The sequence below is a fragment of the Anolis sagrei genome, chromosome 12, assembly GCF_037176765.1.
Source record: "Anolis sagrei isolate rAnoSag1 chromosome 12, rAnoSag1.mat, whole genome shotgun sequence".
Taxonomy (NCBI): domain Eukaryota; kingdom Metazoa; phylum Chordata; class Lepidosauria; order Squamata; family Dactyloidae; genus Anolis; species Anolis sagrei.
In genome coordinates, this window is record NC_090032.1 from 10,234,164 (window position 1) to 10,259,635 (window position 25,472).

The 25,472-nt window shown below is 43.0% G+C and overlaps 1 protein-coding gene across 3 annotated transcripts in view; it reads right to left on the bottom strand.

Moving 5' to 3' along the window:
- DPF2 (double PHD fingers 2) overlaps window positions 1–25,472 on the bottom strand; it is a 44,738-nt gene that overhangs the window by 17,409 nt on the left and 1,857 nt on the right. For 2 of the 3 annotated variants that reach the window (XM_060758178.2, XM_060758180.2), the window contains exons 2-7: window positions 18,436–18,596; window positions 16,031–16,138; window positions 14,051–14,214; window positions 10,729–10,821; window positions 8,256–8,334; window positions 2,367–2,408 (exon numbers count right to left, since the gene is read on the bottom strand). In XM_060758178.2, coding sequence (XP_060614161.1) covers window positions 2,367–2,408; window positions 8,256–8,334; window positions 10,729–10,821; window positions 14,051–14,214; window positions 16,031–16,138; window positions 18,436–18,596 — 647 coding nt within the window. The remainder of the gene's footprint in view (window positions 1–2,366; window positions 2,409–8,255; window positions 8,335–10,728; window positions 10,822–14,050; window positions 14,215–16,030; window positions 16,139–18,435; window positions 18,597–25,472) is intronic. The other variant, XM_060758179.2, reaches the window with a different exon arrangement.

Genomic DNA, 25,472 nt, shown 5'->3' on the forward strand with positions numbered 1-25,472 from the left:
GTTAGAGTTCTGAAATTTTCACCACCAGAACTTTAGTTTTGTAAGTACTTTAGAACCATTTAGAAACATGGATTGCCCAAGCCTATTACATATGTATATAATAACTTGTGTCCCGGCTTTGAAGGTTTGCCATATATATGTTGTGCTCCGCCCTGAGTCCCCGTCGGGGTGAGAAGGGTGGAATATAAATGTTTTAAATTAATAAATCTATATAAATAAAAATGTAATGCTCATTTGTGGGATTAACATAACTCAAAAACCACTAGGCGAATTGACACCAAATTTGGACACGATACACCTATGAGGCCAACAAGTGACCATCACTCATAAAAACACTGAAAAACACAACAGAAAAGACTTAAAGAGCCAAAAAAACCCCATTACAACACGTGTGCAAAACCACACACATATATTCAAACACACATATAAATATATACACACACAAAGCACATATTCACAGACTGGGCCACAGCAACGCGTGGCAGGGGACGGCTAGTAAATAAATAAATGTGTACTGTGATCCACCCTGAGTCCCATTGGGGAGATAGGGCAGAGTATAAATAAAGTGTTGTTGTTGTTGTTTTTATTATTCACACCTGCATCCAACAGACAAGAGTTCTTTCTCCCACTCTGGACATCATTCCACAGATATATAAACCCCACTTGCCTACTTTCCAACAGACCTCACAATCTCTGAGGATGCTTGCCATAGATGTGGGTGAAACATCAGGAGAGAATGCTTCTGGAACAGGGCTAGACAGCCCGGAAAACTCACAGCAACTCAGTGATTCCGGCCATGAAAGCCTTTGACAACAGACCTCACAACCTCTGAGGATGCTTGCCATAGATGTGGGTGAAACATCAGGAGAGAATGCTTCTGGAACATGGCTAGACAGCCTGGAAAACTCACAGCAACTCAGTGATTCCGGCCATGAAAGCCTTCGACAATAGACCTCACAACCTCTGAGGATGCTTGCCATAGATGTGGGCGAAACCTCAGGAGAGAATGCTTCTGGAACATGGCAATACAGCCCGGAAAACTCACAGCAACGCAGTAATTCCGGCCATGAAAGCCTTCAACAATAGACATCACAACCTCTGAGGATGCTTGCCATAGATGTGGGCAAAACGTCAGGAGAGAATGCTTCTGGAATAAGGCAATACAGCCTGGAAAACTCACAGCAACCCAGTCATTCCGGCCATAAAAGTCTTCTTTTTTTCGGTCGTATCAGGAGCGACTTGAGAAACTGCAAGTCGCTTCTGGTGTGAGACAATTGGCCGTCTGCAAGGACGTTGCCCAGGAGACACCTGGATGATTTGATGTTTTTATCATCCTTGCGGGAGGCTTCTATGTCCCCACATGAGGAGCTGGAGCTGATAGAGGGAGCTCATCCACCTCTCCCTGGATTCGAACCTGTGACCTGTCAGTCTTCAGTTCTGCTAGCACAGGGGTTTAACCCACTGCGCCACCGGGGGCTCCTATGAAAGCCTTCGACAATAGAGCTCACAACCTCTGAGAACGCTTGCCATAGATGTGGGCAAAATGTCAGGAGAGGATGCTTCTGGAACAAGGCAATACAGCCTGGAAAGCTCACAGCAACTCAGTGATTCTGGTCATGAAAGCCTTCGACAATAGACATCACAACCTCTGAGGATGCTTGCCATAGATGTGGGTGAAACATCAGGAGAGAATGCTTCTGGAACATGGCAATACAGCCCGGAAAACTCACAGCAACCTAGTGATTCCGGCCATGAAAGCCTTCGACAACAGACCTCACAATCTCTGAGGATGCTTGCCATAGATGTGGGCGAAACGTCAGGAGAGGATGCTTCTGGAACATGGCAATACAGCCCAGAAAACTCATAGCAACCCAGTGATTCTGGCCATGAAAGCCTTCGACAACAGACCTCACAATCTCTGAGGATGCTTGCCATAGATGTGGGTGAAACGTCAGGAGAGAATGCTTCTGGGAAACTCGCCTGGAAAACTCACAGCAACCCAGTGATTCCAGCCATAAAAGCCTTCGACAACATATAACCAACAAAATTTCTGCATCTAAGCACCCGATTTTTAAGTAATAACGCGATTGTTGAAACACAGCATTGTTTATAGGGATTTTTGCTCAGAATCTGCCTCATCAAAGCCTAAATAAAAATGTGAATCCCCAATTCTCCATGATCCAAGGAAAAAAAGGTTCAGAACAACACATAGAAAGTTAACTGCATATCACAAGGAAGGAGAGATTTTTTGGTGCCCTGCATCAAAGAAACCCATTTTGTCTCAAACCCCAGAGTTTTTAAAACTAACATTTCAGAAGAACGAAGTCAGGAAGAAATTAAAATAGCAGACAGAGAGAAATGACTACCTCGGTCAGGAGGTTTCGAGGTATGCTTTTGTTTGTTACTATCTGAAATATAGAAAAGAGAATGAGAGAAAAGTGAACACATTCTAGATCACGCACGTTAACATGCACACAGTAAAGCTATACGAGGCGATTAAAAGGGAGAAAAGAAAAAAAGGGCGAGTCGGGTGTTATTTTAAATCAAAAAGGGGGGATTCTTGCAGGAGAGTCAAGGAGGAGAGAAAGAAAAGTAATTTCAAAAACTCATAAAGACTTGCCAATCGCACCCCAAATTTCACATCAATCTCCGAGTTTGCATGGGCATTAAATGTCCAGATTAATAGGCACAGGGAAAAAATAACATAATATGGAATTAATAAGGAATACGGCACACAAAGATCACAGAATAGAGCTCAAGTCCCAACACCTAGGCGCTTAAAGCAGGGGTCCCCAAACTTTATGAACAGAGGGCCGGATTATAATTTGGAAAAAAAATGAATGAATTCCTATGCACTCTGAACATATATTATTTGCAGTGCAACCCCCCCCCCCCCCCAGTCCCAGACGCGTGGGAAGTGTTCAACTTGTGATTTTGTGATACGAAATCCAGCATATAGATCTTGTTTGCTGTGACATAATGTGCTTTTGTGTCAATAATAATAATAATAATAATAATAATAATCTATATAAATAAAATGTAATGTTCGTTTGTGGGATTAACAGAACTCCAAAACCACTGGACAAATTGACACCAAATTTGGACACAAGACACCTAACAACCCAATGTATGTCCTTCACTCAAAAAAATTGATTTTGTCCTTTGGGAGTTGTAGTTGCTGGGATTTATAGTTCAACTACAATCACAGAGCATTTTGAACCCCACCAACGATGGAATTGAACCAAACTTGGCACACAGTTCTCCCATGACCAACTGAAAATACTGGAAGGGTTTGGTGGGCAGTGTCCTTTGGTTTTGGAGTTGCAATTCACCTACATTCAGAGGTAGGTGAATGTGGACTCAAAAAATGATGGATCGGGATCAAACTTAGCACAAATACTTAATATGCCCAAATTTGAACACTGGTGGAGTTTGGGGAAAATAGAATCTTGACATTTGGGAGTTGTAGTTGCTGGGATTTATAGTTCACCTACAATCACAGAGCATTCTGAACCCCATCAACGATGGAATTGAACCAAACTTGGCACACATAGAATCATAGAATCAAAGAGTTGGAAGAGACCTCATGGGCCATCCAGTCCAACCCCATTCTGCCAAGAAGCAGGAATATTGCATTCAAATCACCCCTGACAGATGGCCATCCAGCCTCTGTTTAAAAGCTTCCAAAGAAGGAGCCTCCACCACACTCCGGGGCAGAGAGTTCCACTGCTGAACGGCTCAGTTCTCCCATGACCAACAGAAAATACTGGAAGGGTTTGGTGGGCAGTGTCCTTTGGTTTTGGAGTTGTAGTTCACCTGCCTCTATAAATCACTGTGGACTCAATGATAGATCTGGACCAAACTTGGCACTGATACTCAATATGTCCAAATGTGAACACTGGTGGCGTTTGGGGGTTGTATTTGCTGGGATTTATAGTTCAATCAAAGAGCATTCTGAACTCCACCAATGATGGAATTGAACCAGTCTTGGTACACAGAACTCCCATGAACAACAGAAAATACTGGGTTTAGTGGACATTGACCTTGAGTTTTGGAGTTGTAGCTCACCTGCCTTCACCACGCCGGCATTCCCTGGCCACGCCCACCCAGCGCTGCTCCGTCAATTGCGGACACCCTCTGCTCCAGCCGCAGCCGGAGGAGAGGGTGTCCGCAATTGGTGGAACGGCGCCGGGTGGGCATGGCCAGGCCAGGTCAGGCCGCGCGGGCCGGAGAAATGCCCTCGGCGGGCCGCATACGGCCCGTGGGCCTAGTTTGGGGACCCCTGACTTAAAGCATCCAAGGTGACAATGCTTTTATATATATATATATAATTTTTATGCATTTTATGTTGATATGTGTTGACTTTATTGATATATGTATTTTATTTTTTGATATATGTATTTTATTTTTATGCATTTTATGTTGACATGTTTTGACGTTATTGGACCCCGCCTTGAGCCATTAGAAAAGGCAGGTAACAATTAAAATGTATTATTGGTGTTATTTTTCCCCAATGATTGAGGAACAATTGTCATATTTTGTCTGTTAAGGTATCAATTTAAACAGGTGTAAAGGAGTGCAATGCTTTATGTTTTCATAGCAAACAAAAGCGCTCTGAAAATGGGGGAAATACTGCCCATTTTCAAAGCCAATATATGGTTTGGGTTGTTATAAGTTTTCCGAGCTGTCTGGCTATATTCGAGAAGCATTCTCTCCTGACATTTTGCCCACATCTATGGCATGCATCCTCAGAGGTAGGAGCCCCCGATGGCGCAGTGGGTTAAACCCCTGTGCTGGCAGGACTGAAGACCGACAGGTCGCAGGTTCGAATCCGGGGAGAGGCGGATGAGCTCCCTCTATCAGCTCCAGCTCCTCATGCAGGGACATGAGAGAAGGATGATAAAAACATCAACTCATCCGGGCGTCCCCTGGGCAACATCCTTGCAGACGGTCAATTCTCTCACACCAGAAGAGACTTGCATTTTCTCACGTCGCTCCTGACACAACAAAAAAAAATCCTCAGAGGTTGTGAGGTCTGTTGGAAACTAGGCAAGTGGGGTTTATATATCTGTGGAATAATGTCCAGGGTGGGAGAAAGAAATCTTGTCTTATTGTGGTAGGTGTGATTGTTTCGCATGTAATGGCCAAGCAGTTTCAAGGTGTGCCTTCTTACAGCCTGGGGGAATCCTTTTGTTGAGAGGTGATTAGATGCCCCTAACTGTTTCTTGTCTGGAGTTCCCCTGTTTTTGAGTGTTGTTCTTTATTTACTGTTATGATATTAGAGGGTTTTTTTTTAATACCGCTAGCCAGATTTTGTTCATTTTCATGGTTTCTTCTCGTTTCAACTGGACAGTTCATCTTGTCTCCTGTGCTTTACTAATAATATAATATATTATATTATATATACATATAATATTTATACGTATATATAATATAATATATTATATTATTAGTAAAGTATATAATATTATATTATATTATAATGTAATACAATATAATACTACTACTACTAATAATAATAATAGTAATACAATATTATAATTATATATTTTATATTACATGTAATATTACTAATAATATTACAATACTAGCTGTACCCGCCACGCGTTGCTGTGGCCAACCTTCCCTCCTTCTTTCTCTCTTTCTTTTCCTCCTTACTTCACTCCCTCTTTCCTTCCTTCCTTCCCTCCCTCCCTTTCCTTCTCTACCTCTTTCCTTCCCTCTTTTTCTTTTCCTTCCCTTTCTCTCCTTTCTTCCTTCTCTATCTCTTTCCTTCCTTCCTTCCTTCCTTCCTTCCTTCCTTCCTTCCTTCACTTTTTGCTTCTATCCTTCATTCTGTTTTTTCTTCCCTCCCTCTTTCTCTCCTTTCTTCCTCCTCTACCTCTTTCCTTCCTTCCTTCTTTCCTTCCTTTGCTTTTTGCTTCCATCCTTCCTTCACTCTTTCCTTCCCTCCCACTTTCTCTCCTTTCCCTCCTTCCTTTCTTTTTTCTTTCCTTCTCTCCTTCCTTCCTTCTCTACCTCTTTCCCCCTTTTCCTTTTCCTTCACTTTTTGCTTCCAACCTTCATTCTGTCTTTCCTTCCCTCCCTCTTTCTCGCCTTTCTTCCTTCTCTACCTCTTTCCTTCCTTCCTTTGCTTTTTGCTTCCATCCTTCCTTCTCTCTTTCCTTCTTTCCTTACCTCCCGCTTTCTCTCATTTTCTCTCCTTCCTTCCTTTCCTTTTTTCTTTCCTTCTCTCCTTCCTTCCTTCTGTACCTCTTTCTTTCCTTCCCCCTTTTTCTTTTGCTTCCTCTTTCACTCCTTTCTTCTTTCTCTGCCTCTTTCCTTCCTTGCTCCGCTCTTTGCTTCCATGCTTCCTTCTCTCTCTCTCTCTCTCTCTCTCTCCTCTTCCTTCCCCCTTTTCCCCCTGTATCATCATTTAGCTTTTCGTCATTTAGCTTTCTGGGGTTTTAAAATCCTTTCCACTTTTTTTTGGGGGGGGGGGGTTATGAGTGATGGTCACTCATTGGTCTGTTAGGGGTATCGTGTCCAAATTTTTTGTGTCAATTCACCCAGTGGTTTTTGAGTTATGTTAATCCCACAAACGAACATGACATTTTTATTTATATAGATAATGGTGTAGTACAATATTGTTATATTTAATACTGATACTGTACTATGCTATAGGGCTGGGCGCTTTCGTTTCGTTAATTCGTTAAAAATTCGTTATTTTTTTTTTTGATAACGAAGTGATAACGAACCATTCTGGAGCAACTTAAAAACGAAACGAATTTTTAAATTCGTTTCGTAAATGCTTCGGATTCGTTATGTATTCGTTTCGTTATCGGTTTGAGGTCGTTTCGTTATTATTTCCGCATGTCTGGGGCAAGTTATATAGTTGTTTTTTGTTTAATTAGTGAAAAAAAATTATAATATCACACCAACAGTCAACAACAGAGGGAGAGGGAAGCTTCAGAAGTTCCCCCTGTCCCATTTGGAGGTTTTTTAGCGTATTGCGCGGTCGCGTCCGCCATTAACGAATCGATTCGTTATTGTTTCGTATTTGTTTCGTTAATGTTTCGTAATTTTTTTAACATTTACGAAATTTCGTAAATATCGAACTTTTTAAAAGAAAAATTTCAGAATTCTTTTAAATATAGAAACGCAAAAAACCCCAAAAAACGAATCGATTTTAGAAACAAATTTTTCCGTTGTTACCCAGGCCTACTATGCTAATAATTTAATACATTTTATGTATGCGTGTGTGTGTGTGTGTGTGTGTGTGTATATATATATATATGCCGCCCTTCTCACCCCAAAGGGGACTCAGAGCAGCTTACAATATATATATATATATATATATATATATATATATATATATCTTGTAAGCCGCTCTGAGTCCCCTTTAGGGTGAGAAGGGCGGCATATAAATGCCATAAATAAATAAATAAATAAAAGCTGGCTGACGGTATTAAAAACTTCTAATAATGCATATGTGTGTGTGTGTGTGTGTGTGTGTGTATATCTCTCTCTCTCTCGTAAGCCGCTCTGAGTCCCCTTTGGGGTGAGAAGGGCGGCATATAAATGTCGTAAATAAATAAATAATAAATAAAATAAATCAGAGCAGTAAATAAAGAACAACACTCAAAAACTGAGGAACTCCAGACAAGAAACAATCAGGGACAGCTAATCACCTCTCAACAAAGGATTCCCCCAGAAGCCACACCTTGAAACTGCTAGGCCATTAAATGCTAATCAACGTGGCCAATTGAAACATTCATACCTACCTCCAACAGGCAAGAGTTCTTTCTCGCACCCTGGACACTCCACAGATATATAAACCGCATTTTCCAACAGACCTCACAACCTCTGAGGATGCTTGCCATAGATGCAGGCGAAACGTCAGGAGAGAATGCTTCAGGAACATGGCGATACAGCCCGAAAAACTTGCAACAGTCCAGTGATTCTGGCCATTATAGCTTTTGACAATACATTAAATATATGGTTTTCTTGGTCTAGTATCCCATGACAAAACAACCCAGGAAACTCTTATCGCTATCATCACACAGACCCTCAAAATAGACCTCAATGCACCAGCTTCAGAAAAGGTGCCTGAAAAGCAAAGTAACAAGAACGAGCAGGAATTTGACCCGGATCTTCCATGCGTTTTTCTAAGAGATCCAACCACAGCATCATCCAACCCACCCATTAAAAAGCAATGCATGCCTTTTCAAAGCGCTACCACAAAGCTCGCCTTTTTGTTTGTTTGTTTTACTCACTGTCACAGGCATAAGGTTTGTCTCGGTCTTCCAAAATAGCGGCATCCAACTTTTTTCGGGCAGACCCCACGCCTTTGCCCTAGAGAGTCCAGAAAGGAGGAAGTCATACCTTTTATTTATATATTTATATGCCATCCTTCTCACCCCAAAGGGGATTCAGAGAGGCTTACAATATAATAATATATTATTACAATATAATAATATATTAATATATTATATTATTAGCATAGTACAAGATCAGTATTAAATATTACTATATTGTACTCTACCATTATATTGTAATATATTGCCAGATAAATTAAAATTTAACTAGGTATTTTTCATTACAAAAATGTGAGTCAAGCACTGAAAGCGTTAAATGGGTGCAATGACTCAGCAAAAGCTGCAGTTCAATATAAGCAAGTGGCTTAGTAGCCCTCAGTCCGAGAGAGCCCTCAGTGTGAGAAAGCCTCAGAGTTAGTTCACCTCAGTGTGAGAGGAGATTCTATCTGAACATTAGGAAGAACTTCCTGACTGTGAGAGCTGTTCAGCAGTGGAACTCTCTGCCCCAGAGTGTGATGGAGGCTCCTTCTTTGGAAGCTTTTAAACAGAGGCTGGATGGCCATCTGTCGGGGGTGCTTTGAAATTTTCCTGTTTCTTGGCAGAATGGGGTTGGACTGGATGGCCCATGAGGTCTCTTCCAACTCTATGATTCTATGAGAAAGGTGTCGGTCTGAGAGAACCCTCTGTGTGAAAAGGCCTCAGTGGGAGAAATAATAATAATAATAATAATAATAATAATAGACAGATCCCAAATGTAGACTCTGCAAGGAAGCAGATGAATCAATAGATCACATCCTCAGCTGCTGCAAGAAGACTGTGCAGACAGACTACAAGCAGAGGCACAACACCGTTGCACAATTAAGACTCTTGCACCAGCTGCGACTGTACCTCGTGAAGTCGTATCTGGCCATGGTAGTCCACGCCATAGTCACCTCCAGATTGGATTACTGTAATCAGGGCCGGCCCTGGGTAATTTTCTGATACTGTACTATACTGATAATTTAATACATACTCTACATTTAATATTCTACATGGGGCTACCCTTGAAGACAGCTCGTAAATTTCAATTGGTTCAACTGGAGCAACTTACAGGGAGCGGTCTACCCCCCCCCCCCGGGTTTAAGGAGCTCCATTGGCTGCCGTTCATTTTCCGGTCCCAATTCAAGGTGCAGGTTCCGACCTACAAAGCCCTGAACGGTTTGGGACCCGTCTACCTGCATAACCGCATTTCTGTGTACGAACCCACGCAATCTCTTTGATCATCTGTAGAGGCCCTCTTCTCACTCCCGCCCCCTTCGCAGGTGCGATTGGTGGGGACAAGGGAGAGGGCCTTCTCTATGGTGGCCCCCCGACTCTGGAACTCACTCCCCAAGGATATCAGGCAAGCTCCCACATTGGCAGTCTTTAGGAGGAGCCTGAAAACATGGCTGTTCCAGTGCGCCTTCCCTGAATGAAGGAAACAATGCCCTGCTCTGACCAATTCCCTACAAAATGTCCTCAGAAGCATTTTAACTACCCGTTGGGTTGCTCTCCCTACATTATCCTTTAAAACCCTCCTGGTTAGATACATCCTGGTTAGATACATTCAAGAGAGATATTGACAAGCTGGAATGTGTCCAGAGGAGAGTGACTAAAATGATCAGGGGTCTGGAGAACAAGCCCTATGAGGAGCGGCTTAAGGAGATGGGCATGTTTAGCCTGAAGAAGAGAAGGCTGAGAGGAGATATGATAGCCATGTATAAATATGTGGGAGGAAGCCACAGGGAGGAGGGAGCTAGCTTGTTTTCTGCTTCCTTGGAGACTAGGACGCAATGGAACAATGGCTTCAAACTAAAAGAAAGGAGATTCCATCTGAACATGAGGAAGAACTTCCTGACTGTGAGAGCCGTTCAGCAGTGGAACTCTCTGCCCCGGAGTATGGTGGAGGCTCCTTCTTTGGAGGATTTTAAACAGAGGCTGGATGGCCATCTGTCAGGGGTGATTTGAATGCAATATTCCTGCTTCTTGGCAGAATGGAGTTGTACTGGATGGCCCATGAGGTCTCTTCCAACTCTATGATTCTATGAATTGTGCTGCCCAGAATTGGACACAATATTCCAGATGAGGTCTAACCAAGGCAGAACTGGATTATTGATGTGTTGTTCGGCTTGGCCTCATGTAAGCAGCCCCGAGTCCCCTTGGGGAGATAGTGTTGGGGTATAAATAAAGTTTTTGTTGTTGTTGTTTTTGTAAATAGTGCGACCATATTATTTTGCTATAAAGAAAAGCCTCCTATGGAAGAGATAACATTGATCTGAGTGTTTTTGATATTTTACCACTTTGGGTTACTGGTTCTAGGTCATAGTTACTCTGCTGTACAGTTATGAGGAGGGTCTTTTGTTAATAAGACCACTCGCCCAACCATTTTCTATCCAAAATATGCCAGCCATACCTTGGCTTTGCCTTTGCCTCTTCGTTTTGGAGTGTCTTCTTCGTAGTCTTCGTCATCCAAGTCATCCAAGAAATCATCGGGTTCCAAAATGCGCTGGAATTAACAAGGAATTAACATTATTTTAGAGAAAGGAAGGTAGCTGGGGGAGGGGGTATTAATTTTTACTAAGCAGTAAGTCCCTCCTTCCTTTCACACAATGTGTTCCATCTCCCTGGGTTTTGGAAAACAAGCCACAACTTTTCTTCTTCAGATGCCTTACTAGGCTACTGAAGTTGACGCTGGAAGACGGCCAGCGCAGTTATGAGGTTCAGCAGTTCACCAAGGCAATAACATGATGAAAACCAGAGCACTGCTGTGCGCACACACATACAAGGTATTGCAAAGGCAAAATGATTGGTATTTCACATAAACCCCATCATGAGTGAAAAGTAAAAGAGGGCAAGGTCAGCAAAAACAGGGTTGCCCGAAAAAAGTATTGTTTTTTTAAAAAAATGATTGAAAAATAATATTCGTCAGTATGGAAATACTGAAGAATATAATTTTTCAATCATTTTTTTTAAAAGTGTGGAAATAGGAGCCTCCGGTGGCACATTAGGTTAAACCCTTGTGCTGGCAGGACTGAAGGGAGTTGGACTGGATGGCCTTAAGTATTTTCTGTTGGTCATGGGGTTCTGTGTGGGAAGTTCGCCCCAATTCTGTCGTTGGTGGGGTTCAGAATGCTCTTTAACTGTAAGTGAACTATAAATCCCAGTAACTACAACTCCCAAATGTCAAGGTCTATTTCCCCTAAACTCCATCTGTGTTAATATTTGGGCATATGGAATATTCGTGCCAAGTTTGGTCCAGTTCCATCATTGAGTCCACAGTGATCTCTGGGACCTGGGAAGTCAAGACCTCGGGGGGGGGGGGGGGGTGTCACCTTACTTTTACTTAGGCGATCCCTCGTTGGACGAGTAAGATGGTCTTCCATTATGGATTTCCTTGTGGGTCCGTATGTGGTTGTGGAGCCCTATTCTTGCTCTGCATCTTCTTCCGCAGTGAGGGCATTGGTTTCCAGGTGGAAGGCGGTCCCGGTCGGGGTTGGCTTGACGTGCCTTTCTCCTGACACGTTTCTCTCTTTCACTCTCCACTCGTGCCTCCTCAAATTCTGCAGCACTGCTGGTCACAGCTGTCCTCCAGCTGGAGCGCTCAAGGGCCAGGGCTTCCCAGTTCTCAGTGTCTATGCCAGAGTTTTTAAGGTTGGCTTTGAGCCCATCTTTAAATCTCTTTTCCTGTCCACCAACGTTCCGTTTTCCGTTCTTAAGTTTGGAGTAGAGCAACTGCTTTGGGAGACAGTGGTCAGGCATCCGGACAACGTGGCCGGCCCAGCGGAGTTGATGTTGGAGGACCATCACTTCAATGCTGGTGGTCTTTGCTTCTTCCAGCACACTGACGTTTGTCCGCTTGTCTTCCCAGGAGATTTGCAGGATTTTCCGGAGGCAGCGCTGATGGAATCGTTCCAGGAGTTGCATGTGACGTCTGTAGACAGTCCACGTCTCACAGGCATAGAGCAGGGTTGGGAGGACAACAGCTTTATAGACAAGCACCTTGGTCTCCCTACGGATGTCCCGGTCCTCAAACACTCTCTGCTTCATTCTGGAAAATGCTGCACTTGCAGAACTCAGGCGGTGTTGTATTTTGGCATCGATGTTGACTTTGGTGGAGAGGTGGCTGCCAAGGGAGCGGAAATGGTCCACATTTTCTAATGTTACACCATTAAGCTGTATTACTGGCATTGGGGAGGGATTGGCTGGTGACTGCTGGAACAGCACTTTGGTTTTCTCAATGTTCAGTGACAGGCCGAGCTTCTCGTATGCTTCTGCGAAGGTGTTTAGAGTGGCTTGTAGATCTTCTTCTGAATGCGCACAGACGACGTTGTCATCAGCATACTGGAGTTCTATAACAGATGTTGTTGTAACCTTGGTTTTGGCTTTCAGTCTGCTGAGGTTGAATAGCTTGCCATCTGTCCGATAGATTATTTCCACTCCGGTGGGAAGCTTCCCATCAACAAGGTGAAGTATCATAGCGATGAAGATGGAGAATAGAGTTGGGGCAATAACACATCCCTGTTTGACACCCGTCAGAAGGGTCACCAAAGACCACCAGAAAACATAGTATTTTATGTTGATCATGAGGGTTCTTTGTGGGACGTTTGCCCCAATTCTGTTGTTGGTGGGGTTCAGAATGCTTCTTGATTGTAGGGGAACTATAAATCCCAGTAACTACAACACCCAAATGTAAAAGTCTATTTCCCCAAACTCCAAATGTGTTTATATTTGGGCATATTCAGTATTTGTGACAAGTTTGGGTCAAGATCCATCATTGTTTGAGTCCGCAGTGCTCTCTGGATGTAGGTGAACTACAACTCCAAAACTCAAGGTCAATACCCACCAAACCCTTCTAGTGTTTTCTGTTGGTCATGGGGGTCCTGTGTGCCAAGTTTGGTTCAATTCCATCATTGATGGAGTTCAGAATGCTCTTTGATTGTAGGTGAACTATAAATCCCAGCAACTACAAGTACCAAATGACAAAATCATAATGTTTTGAGTGATGGTCATTCCTTGTGTTGTGAGACGTTTTGTTGCCAAATTTGGTGTGATTTCATTCATTGGTTCTTTTGTTTTTAAGGTTCTCATTACACACAGAGAATGTATATATAGATAGATATAGTATTACATAGAGCCCCCGGTGGCGCAGTGGGTTAAAGCACTGAGCTGCTGAGCTTGTTGATCGAAAGGTTGCAGGTTCGATTCCGGGGAGCGGCGTGAGCTTTCGCTGTCAGCCCTAGCTTCTGCCAACCTAGCAGTTAGAAAACATGCAAATGTAAGTAGATCAATAGGTACCGCTTCGGCAGGAAGGTAACGGCGCTCCATGCAGTCATGCCGGCCACATGACCTTGGAGGTGTCTACGGACAACGCTGGCTCTTCGGCTTAGAAATGGAGATGAGCACCACACCCCAGTCAGACATGACTGGACTTAATGTCAGGGGAAACCTTTACCTTATAGTATTATATTGTATTAAATTATAATATTATTAATATTATATGTATATACAATATATTGTATTATAAGCAGAGTGCAGGAGACAAAATTGAACTTGTCTTTTACTCTGACCTCACAGAGAGCATAGATTTGACGTAAACAAGGGGCATTTTTTCATAGGTCCTTATGCACTTTGCTGAAAAACCCACTGTGCAGAATTCCCCAGCCATCAGATCTACAGATATTTGAGCTCTAGCATCAAAAAGGTGATTTCTCTCAGTCTTCTTTCTCAACCAGTACCTTTCGTGCGCGACTGTTGGTGATGGGGAATTCACCAAGGCTGTCTTCATCCGTGCGTGGGTCCGGCAGGCTGCGCTTCTCGAGAGAGTCCGTCCGCAAGAGAGCCTCCAAGCTGCTCCCATCCTGAGAGATCAAGCCCTCTTTCTTGAGCGTCTGCTCAGTGTCTGCAGAGGGAAAATCCACCGGAAGGGCTACATTAGCAAACAAGGCGCTCTCAGGCATCTTAAAGACAGATTATGGCTTAATACAAATCACAACAAAATAGCCCACTTATATACAAAATGGAAAATAAATATGTTCAGTCAATAATGTGACTGTTGAAACTTATTATACAGTTCAAATTCACAGTAATCACAAACAATATTGTATGAATGTATTGTTGAAGGCTTTCATGGCCGGAATCACTCAGTTCTTGTGGGTTTTTTCGGGCTATATGGCCATGTTCTAGAGGCATTTCTCCTGACGTTTCGCCTGCATCTATGGCAGGCTTCCTCAGATTCACACCTAGCCCAACTTACAAAAGCCTTTTGTCTCACCCTGGTCAGTCCACAGATATATAAACCCCTTTTTTCCCAGCTCCAGCAGACCTCTGAGGAAGCCTGCCATAGATGCAGGCGAAACGTCAGGAGAAATGCCTCTAGAACATGGCCATATAGCCCGAAAAAACCCACAAGAACTGAGAATATTGTATGAGTTTGGTACAGTCACTTTGAAATAGTACCAACGCCGTGTGCTCTTGCGTCGAGTTGGCTGAACTTATTATTTTACATTTCGTATATAAGTGGGCTATTTTGATGTGCTTACTAACTCAGGAACCCATTCATATTGTACTTTTTAATGCAGATCACAACAAATAGCAACAGCGGCATAAAGAATTGTCCTCACAGTTACAGAGGTTCTGGCCCAGACTACCTGTCCGAACGTATCTCCTGCCACGAACCATCACATATACTACTAATAATAATATTATATTATAATTATATATTTTATATTACATGTAATATTACTAATAATATTACAGAATAATGTTATAGTGCAGTGTTTCTCAACCTGGGGGTCGGGACCCCTGGAGGGCTCGCAAGGGGGTATCAGAGGGGTCACCAAAGACCACCAGAAAACACAATATTTTCTGTTGGTCATGGAGGTTCTGTGTGGGAAGTTTGGCCCAATTCAATCGTTGGTAGGATTCAGAATGCTCCTTGCTTGTAGGTGAACTATAAATCTCAGCAACTACAACTCCCAAATGTCAAGGTCTATTTTCCCTAAACTCCACCAGTGTTCACATTTAAGCACATTGAGAATTCGTGCCAAGTTTGGTCCAGATCCATCATTGTTTTGAGTCCACAGTGCTATTTGGATGTAGGTGAACTCCAACTCCCAAAACTCAAGGTCAATGCTCACCAAACCCTTCCAGTATTTTCTGTTGGTCATGGCAGTTCTGTGTGCCAAGTTTGATTTAATTCCATCGTTGGTGGAGTTCAGAATGCTCTTTGTAGGTGAACTATAAATTCCAGCAACTACAACTCACACAGGACAAAATCAATATCCTCCCCTAATCCCACCAGTATTCACATTTAGGTGTATTGGGTATTTGTGCCAAATTTGGTCCAGTGTATGAAAATACATCCTGCATATCAGATATTTACATTACTATTCATAACAGCAGCAAAATTACAGTTATGGAGTAGCAATGAAACTAATTTTATGGTTTGGGGTCACCATAACATGAGGAAGGGGTCGTGGCATTAGGAAGGTTGAGAAACACTTTTATAGTGCATTGTAATATATAATATTAATATTGTGCTATGAAAATAATATATTGCATTTACTTTTTACTTGTATGCCGCTCTGAGTCCCCTAAGAGCCTAAGGGGCTGCATCCAGCCTCCGGGCCTGGGTTTACCCATGCCTGGTTTAGGTTCGAACAGAAGAAAACAAACTTGTTCCATCTCATTAAATCAAGCTGCTGTTAGGTACAAACCTGGTTTAATGGAAGGGAAGGAAAGCCTGGGATCCTCAGGAGGGTGAGCGCGGCGTTTTTTCCTCCAGCGCCGAGCCGGATACGAATAGAGCTGCCCAGATGCCAAACCTTTTAAGAAAAAGCAGAGTGGGAAGAACATGTTTTCAGAAATAATAATAATAATAATAAACAGAACATAGATTAAAAGCTCTATTTTCAGAGACCTCACATGCCCAACCTTGGGGAGAAGTAATTTGTGTCTCTCCAGGTAAAAATGTAAAGCTTTCCCTTGACATTAAGTCCGATTCTGGGGGTTAGTGGTGGGGACGAGGGACAGGGCCTTCTCGGTGGTGGCCCCACGACTCTGGAACTCCCTGCCCAAGGACATCAGGCATGCCCCAACGTTGGCAGTCTTTAGAAGGAGCTTGAAAACATGTTCCAGTGTGCCTTCCCAGAATAAGGAATCCCAAGCGATATGTCGCAAATGCACTTTACGAGAGATTTTGAATTGTCTGCACACCCACCTATCCCTAAAATAGCCATCCTATTTCTCTTGAACATGCCCAGCATTTTAAAATTTTAATCATTACATTTGGCCCTGCCACAGGTTTTAAATGCGTCGTGATATTATTGTTATTGTTTTGCTTTGCTTTGTTATGAGTTATTTATTGTTGTATTGTTGTTGTTGTGCTTTATTGATGTATTTGGGCTCGGCCTCTTGTAAGCCGCACCGAGTCCTGCGGGAGATGGTAGCGGGGTATAAATAAAGGTTTATTATTATTATTATTATTATTATTAGTGCTGATCTCCATTTCTAGGACGAAGAGTCGGCGTGGTCCATAGATGTCTCCTAGGTCATGTGGCTGGCATGACTGCATGGAGCACCATTACCTTCCTGCAGAATTTTTTCTCACATTTGCATGTTTTCGAACTACTAAGTTGGAAGCTGGGGCTAACAGCGGGAGCTCACCCCGCTCCCTGGATTCGAACTGCCGACCTTTTGGTGAGCAAGTTCAGCAGCTCAGCGGTCTGACTTGCTGCGCCACCAGGAGGCCGTCTCTCCAGGTATTGAATTGCAATTCACACATTCTGCATTCCATCTTAGTTGGGCTAGTCTACAGAGTTGGCACAAATGAGCTCTTTAGTGTGTGCCAGGGGCCACTGTGCCCATTTGGTGCCTTTTAGAAGTTGTTTAGGGTCTCCTTCATGTGTGACAGGGGCCACTGTGCCCATTTGGAGCCTTTTAGAAGTTGTTTAGGGTCTCCTTAGTGTGTGCCAGGGGCCACTGTGCCAATTTGGTGCCTTTTAGAAGTTGTTTAGGGTCTCCTTCGTGTGTGCCAGGGGCCACTGTGCCCATTTGGTGCCATATAGAAGTTGATTAGGGTCTTCTTAGTGTGTGCCAGGGGCCACTGTGCCCATTTGGTGCCTTTTAGAAGTTGTTTAGGGTCTCCTTCGTGTGTGCCAGGGGCCACTGTGCCCATTTGGAGCCTTTTAGAAGTTGTTTAGGGTCTCCTTAGTGTGTGCCAGGGGCCACTGTGCCCATTTGGTGCCTTTTAGAAGTTGTTTAGGGTTTCCTTAGTGTGTGCCAGGGGCCACTGTGCCCATTTGGTGCCATTTAGAAGTTGTTTAGGGTCTCCTTCGTGTGTGCCAGGGGCCACTGTGCCCATTTGGAGACTTTTAGAAGTTGTTTAGGGTTTCCTTAGTGTGTGCCAGGGGCCACTGTGCCCATTTGGTGCCATTTAGAAGTTGATTAGGGTCTCCTTAGTGTGTGCCAGGGCCACTGTGCCCATTTGGTGACTTTTAGAAGTTGTTTAGGGTCTCCTTCGTGTGTGCCAGGGGCCACTGTGCCCATTTGGAGACTTTTAGAAGTTGTTTAGGGTTTCCTTAGTGTGTGCCAGGGGCCACTGTGCCCATTTGGTGCCATTTAGAAGTTGATTAGAGTCTCCTTCGTGTGTGCCAGGGGCCACTGTGCCCATTTGGTGACTTTTAGAAGTTGTTTAGGGTCTCCTTCGTGTGTGCCAGGGCCACTGTGCCCATTTGGTGACTTTTAGAAGTTGTTTAGGGTCTCTTTCGTGTGTGCCAGGGCCACTGTGCCCATTTGGTGACTTTTAGAAGTTGTTTAGGGTCTCTTTCGTGTGTGCCAGGGCCACTGTGCCCATTTGGTGACTTTTAGAAGTTGTTTAGGGTCTCTTTCGTGTGTGCCAGGGCCACTGTGCCCATTTGGTGACTTTTAGAAGTTGTTTAGGGTCTCCTTCGTTTGTGCCAGGGGCCACTGTCCCCATTTGGTGCCTTTTAGAAGTTGTTCAAGCCCTCATTGACAAGAAATGAAACTGATGCTGCTGTCACATGCTGAACCCCACAAGAGGGAACCAAACTGCAATCACAATGCCTCACGATATCTACACAATGTCAACACTATGGCCAACCTGGTCCCCTGTGCCGCTTCTCCATCCAGATGTAGCAGTTGCTCTGCGCCACTCCGGTCTGCGAGTCTAGGAAGGGCAAGCGAACGCTCCTCTCGGCGCATAGCCGGGCATTGTAGTTGTGGCACTGCTCCATTGCGTCCTTATAGTATTGTTCGCCAAGACTGGAAAGGAGAAGGAAACATGCATAAAAGGGGAGCTTTTCCTTACTAAAGACAGGTGCATACTCTAGAACAGGGGTCCTCAAACTAAGACCCGAGGGCCAGATACAGCCCTCCAAGGTCATTTACCCGGCTCTCGCTCAGGGTCAGCCTAAGTCTGAAATGACTTGAAAGCACACAACAACAATCTTATCTCATCAACCAAAAGCAGGCCCACACTTCCCATTGAAATACTAATAAGTTTATATTTGTTAAAATTGTTATTTATTTTAATTATTGTATTGTTTTAAAGTGTTTTTTGCACTACAAATAAGATATGTGCAATGTGCATAGGAATTCATTCATGGTTTTTTTCCAAATTATAATCCGGCCCACCAACAGTTTGAGGGCCTCTGTTTAAAAAGTTTGAGGACTCCTGCTCTAGAACACAATGGATTCAAATTGCAGAAAAAGGAACTTCACTTAAATAAAATATCAGGACAGTAAGAGCTGCTCAGCAGTGGAACACATTTGCTTGAAATCCGGAGTAGTCTCCATCTCCGGAGATTTGTAAGCAGAAGCTGGATAGCCATCTGTCGAGAGGGCTTTGATTGTGTCTTCTTGCCTGAGAAAGCGTTGGAATTGATAATCTTTGGGTTCTCTTCCAACTGTAGGATTTTATTACTCTAAGCAGGAATCCTCAACTGCAACTAACGGTTCTGGCCCAACTTACCTGTCCGAATGTATCTCCCCATACAAACCATCGAGGACTTTAAAATCGTCTGGGGAGGCCGTGCTCTCGGTCCCACCTTCATCACAAGTACATTTGGTGGGGACGAGAGACAGGGCCTTCTCAGTGGTGGCCCCTCGGCTATGGAATGCCCTCCCTTGGGAGATGAGATCTGCTTCCTCCCTCTTAATATTTCGGAGGCAAGTTAAACCATGGCTGTTCAAGCAAGCGTTTACAAATGCAGAGTAGCTAGTATAGGAAATCGAATGGAACTGGACAATGCTTGATAAGAACGAGACGCTAATGATGTTGTTTTTATTGCTTTTGTGGTGTTTTATACTGTTTAATGTTTTAATCTATATTATGTTTTTATGTATACTGATTTGTTGGAAACCGCCTTGAGTCGCCAATTGGCTGAGAAAGGCAGTATACAAATACAGTAAATAAATAAATGTGCCTTCCCAGAATAAGGAAACTCCCAGCAATATGTCCCTAATCGCACCTTATTAGTGATCTAGAATTGTCTGTACGCCCCATTCTTTTCCAAAATTCTATCCTAGTTATATTTCACCTGGTCTTGTCCAGCATTATTTTTAAATTTTAACTATTACATTTGGCCCAGCCATTGGTTGTTAAATGTTATTGTCGATGTTTACTTCTTATTTTTTGTTTATTAGATTTATTTTATTGTTTTCTATTACGGCTGTTGTTGTTTTTTGCTGATGTACTGTGGGCTCGGCCTCATGTAAGCCATACTGAGTCCCTTGGGGAGATGATAGCAGGGTATAAATAAAGTTTTTCTTCTTATTATTATTATTATTAATAATTATTATTATAAATAAACAAACAATGCAACAGCTTCCTAAAAGATTTAACTCTTTTAAAGGATATTCATAACAAATTCACAAGCACGCCTGGTGGGGACGAGAGACAGGGCCTTCTCAGTGGTGGCCCCTCGGCTGTGGAACACCCTTCCTACAGATATCAGATCGGCCCCCTCCTTATTGGCATTTCGGAGGAAAATGAAAACCTGGCTGTTCGAACAGGCAGTGTAATTGGTTATAGGAACATGGAATAACGGATGATGAGACTGGATTCTGATTCTATTGATGAGACGTGATTGATTTGTCATATTGATGTTTGTTGTTATGCTATTGCTTTTAAATGTTCCCATGATTTTGTAAAGTTTATATTGAAACTGTTGTTAACCGCTTTGAGTCGCCTAAGGGCTGAGAAAAGCGGCATATAAATGAAGTAAATAATAAATAAATAAATAAATAAATTCATTCCTGTCATTGGGTTGCTGTGAGTTTTCCGGCCTGTATGGCCATGTTCCAGAAGCATTCTCTTCTGACATTTCACCCACATCTATGGCAGGTATAAATATGGACGAAATGTTAGGAGAGAATGCTTCTGGAACATGGCCGTCCGGTCCGGAAAACTCACAAAAACCCATTAATTCCAGCTATGAAAGCCTTCGACAACACAATACCTGTCATATTTCAAAGTTTAAGGTGCTAATGTCAAAATGCTATTAGGCTCCCACTCTACTAAGCAAAGGCATTTTCCAAAGCTAGCATTAGATATCATTACATCTCAAGTTCTATCAATCGGGGAAAAAAGAAAATAGCCAATTCTGTTCAATCGTTCCATTAGCGAAATGGCTCAAACGGAAAGCTATTAGGCATATTTTTCCTGATCCTTCTGAGAAGGGTGGCAAAAGAAAGAATCGGGAAAAATAACCCACTTGCATTTTCCTTCTTGCTCTGTTTGAATCTGTGCTTCGGCACCTATGAAGCTTCCTTAATAGGTTATAATTACAGTAATGCCAGTGTTTAAGCCTTGCTGTACAAAGTAACATAAGGGGGGTACAGGAGCCAATGATTGTCAATTTGCTCAGAGGGAAAGAATAATGCTATACCATTCCTGCTAAGAAAAATCTAGGAGGGAGGAAGAAAATAAGGTAATTAAGCTGAAAGCTCACTGTATTCATATTATTTCATACTTGACACACTAACCCGAGCAGTAAAGCAATAAAGCAACCCACCACAGAGTCCTTTTTTCACAAATGTAGTCAAGGTGCTTAATAATACTGAAATCTGTGGCGATTAAAACAGCAGTCGTTTCCCTTTGTCCTGGCGGAAAAAAATTCATTCTACACACATTTCCGCACGATTAAGACTAATATGATTTTGGGAACAGGTGGGGATTATACTATTCAGCTCCAAATAAGGCCTACGAATATGCCCCATCTACCTTCCTCTCCAGCAATTCTGACTAGCAGAGACCTTCTTCTTATGCGAAGGTGTTCTTTTCTTTTGTGCACCACATCTGATCCCTCCTGCTATCACTACCTTTCAATTCCCCTAAATTCACCCACCAGTATTTTTCCAACAGTCATTTTGTACCTGATTTGTACAAAAGGAGTAAAAACAATTTAATTTTCCCCAAATGCTTTGATTCTGCCCACAAATGCTCTCGGTCCCACCTGCGTCACAACTCTGAACATGAGGAAGAACTTCCTGACTGTGAGAGCCGTTCAGCAGTGGAACTCTCTGCCCCCGAGTGTGGTGGAGGCTCCTTCTTTGGAAGCTGGATGGCCATCTGTCAGGGGTGATTTGAATGCAATATTCCTGCTTCTTGGCAGAATGGGGTTGGACTGGATGGCCCATGAGGTCTCTTCCAACTCTTTGATCCTATGATTCTAAGTACGTTTGGTAGGGACGAGAGACAGGGCCTTCTCAGTGGTGGCCCCTCAGCTGTGGAACGCACTTCCTATAGATATTAGATCGGCCCCCTCCCTGTTGACATTTCGGAGGAAAGTGAAGACCTGGTTGTTCGAGCAGGCATTTGAACAGACAGTGTAACGAACATAGGAATATGGAGCAATTGGATGATGAGACTGGATTTCAATCTGCGAATGAGATGTTTTATATTAACTGTATGCTACTGTTTTAATTGTTTTAAACTGTTTTATAATGTTTTTGAGCATTGAATTTTGCTTTTGTTAACCGCTCTGAGTCGCCCAAGGGCTGAGAAGAGCGGTATACAAATATAGTAAATAAATACAAGTTTCTCTACTACATTCTCCTTCCAATGTTCCGGCGTTTCTCAACCTGGGGGTCGCCAGAGACCATCAGAAAAATCAGTATTTTCTGTTGGTCATGGGGAGGGGAGGAGAAGAAGAAAAGAGAGAGGAAAGGATGAGAGGGAAAGCAACTGAAGAAAAGAAGAAAGTAAAAGAGAATGGGAGAAGGAATATGAAGGAAAGGAGGAAGGAAAAAGTAAAAGGAGACAAGAGAAAGGAAAGGAAGGAGGAAGACGGAGTAATGAGGGAAAGCAACTGAAGAAAAAAAGAAAGGAAGAGGGAGGAGAAGTGTTATGAAGGAAAGAAAAAAAAGGAAAGGAGTGAGGAAGAGGGAGTAATGAGGGAAAGCAACTGAAGAAAAGAAGAAATGAAAAGAGAGGAAAAGGAGTATGAAGAAAAGGCGGAAGGAAAGAGAAATTAGACATGAGAAAGAAAGAAGGGAAAGAAAGGAAAGAAGGAGAGGAGGTCTGAGGGAACTGAAGGAAGGAAGGAAGGAAGAGGGAGGAGGAGTATGAAGGAAAGGAGGAAGGAAAGAAAGAGAAAGAAGACATGAGAAGGGGGGAAGGGAAAGGAAGAAGGAGGTATGAGTGAAAGTAACTGGAGTCCCCTGGGAAGATAGGGCAGAATACAAACTATTATTATTATTATTATTATTATTATTATTATTATTATTATTTGAAACACAACAAGATGAGTTCACAGCAGACATTCCGATGGCTGTTGTATTGGATCACATGTCGGACACTTCCCAAGTGTCTAGGACTGTATGATGTATCAGCGAATAATGCGTGCAGATCCCAGTAAGGTGGCCTTCTGCAGCTGGCAGATGGTAATTTTGTCAGCACCAATTGTGTTTAAGTGCAGACCAAGGTCTTTAGGCACTGCAGCCAGTGTGCCGATCACCACTGGGACCACCTTGACTGGCTTGTGCCAGAGTCTTTGCAGTTGTTGTTGTTGTTATCATTATCATTATTATTATTATGGAAGGAAGGAAGGAAGGAAGGAAGGAAGGAAGGAAGGAAGGAAAAAAGGATGGAAAAGAGTAAGGCAGATGGAGTAATGAGAGAACACATCTGAAGAAAAGAAGAAAGGAAGAGGGAGGAGAAAGAGTATGGAGGAAAGGGGAAGGAAAGAAAAAGAAGAAGAGGAGGGAAGGAAGGAAGGAAGGAAAAGAGTGAGGCAGATGAAGTAAAGAGGGAACACATCTGAAGAAAAGAAGAAAGGAAGAGGGAGGAGAAAGAGTATGAAGGAAAGGGGAAGGAAAGAAAAAGAAGAAGGGGAAGGAAAGAAAGAAGAAGGAGGTAAGAGGGTAAGTAACTGAAAGAAGGGAGATAGAAAGAGCGATGAGAATGAGTATGAAGGAAAGATGAAAAGAAAGAAAGAAAAAAGCAGGAGAAAGGAAGGAAGAGAAAGAAAAGAAAGGTAGAAGAGGGGATATGAGGGAAAGCTAATGAAGGAAGGAATAAAAAAGAGAAGGAATATGAAGAAAGGGGGAAGAAAAGAAAAAGAAAGGAAGCAAAATGAAAGGAAAGAAGGGATAGGGAAGGCAACTAAAGAACAGAAAAGAGAGGGAGAAAAAGTATGAAGGGGAAGGAAAGAAAGAAAAAGAAGACAAGAGGAAGGAAGGAAGAGAAAGAAAGAAAGAGAGAAAGAAGGAAGAGGGGTTATGAGGGAAAGCAACTGATGAAAGGAAGAAAGGGAAAAGAGAAAGGGTATGAAGGAAAGAAAGAGAAAGGGCCCTTCCACACAGCCCTATATCCCAGAATATCAAGGCAGAAAATCACACAATATCTCCTTTGAACTGGTTTATCTGAATCCACACTCAGATAATGTGGAATTTTCTGCCTTGATATTCTGGGATATAGGGCTCTGTGGGAGGGCCCAAAGATGACATGAGAAAGGAAGGAAGGAGAGAAGAAAGGAGGTATTAGGGAAAGCAACTGAAAGAAGGAAGGAAAAGAAAGAGGGAGAAAGTATGAAAGGGGGAAGGAAAAAGAAAAAGTCAAGAAAAAGGATGAGAAAGGAAAGGAAGGAAGAAAAAGGAGGTATGAAAGAAAGCTACTGAAGGAAGGGGAGTGGAAAGAAAGAGAAATAAGACATGAGAAAGGAAGGAAGGAAGGAGAGGGAGGGAGGAAGGAAAGAAGGAAGGGAACCAACTGAATGAAGGGAAAGAGAGAGGGAGAAGGAGTATGAAGGAAAGGGAGAAGGAAAGGAAGAGAAAGAAGGCATGAGAAAAGAAGGAAGGAAGGAAGGAAGGAAGGAAGGAAGGAGAGGGAGGAATGAGGGAAAGCAAATGAAGGAAGGAAGGGAAAGAGAGGGAGAAGAAGTATGAAGGAAAGAGAGAAGGAAAGAAAGAGAAAGAAGACATGAGAAAAGAAGGAAGGAAGGAAGGAGGGAAGGAAGGGGAGGAAAGAGGGAAAGCAACTGAAGGAAGGGAAAGAGGGAGGAGAAGAAGTATGAAAGAGAGAAGGAAAGAAGGAGAAAGAAGACATGAGAAAAGAAGGAGGGAGGGAGGAAGAAGAGGGAAGGCTGAGGGAAAGCAACTGAAGGAAAGAATGGAAAGAGAGGGAGAAGAAGTATGAAGGAAAGAGAGAAGGAAAGAAAGAGAAAGAAGACATGAGAAAAGACGGAAGGAAGGAAGGAAGGAAGGAAGGAAGGAAGGAAGGAAGGAGAGGGAGGAATGAGGGAAAGCAACTAAAGGAAGGGAAAGAGAGGGAGAAGGAGTATGAAGGAAAGAGAGAAGGAAAGAAAGAGAAAGAAGACACGAGAAAAGAAGGATGGAGGGAAGGAGGGAGAGAAGGAAGGAAGGAAGGAGAGGGAAGAATGAGGAAAAGCAACTGAAGGAATGGAAAGAGAGGGAGAAGGAGTATGAAGGAAAGAGAGAAGGAAAGAAAGAGAAAGAAGACACGAGAAAAGAAGAAAGGAAGGAAGGAAGTAGAGGGAAGAATGAGGGAAAGCAACTGAAGGAAGGAAGGGAAAGAGAGAGGGAGAAGGAGTATGAAGGAAAGAGAGAAAGAAAGAAGGAGAAAGAAGACATGAGAAAAGAAGGAAGGAAGGAAGAGAGAGGAATGAGGAAAAGCAA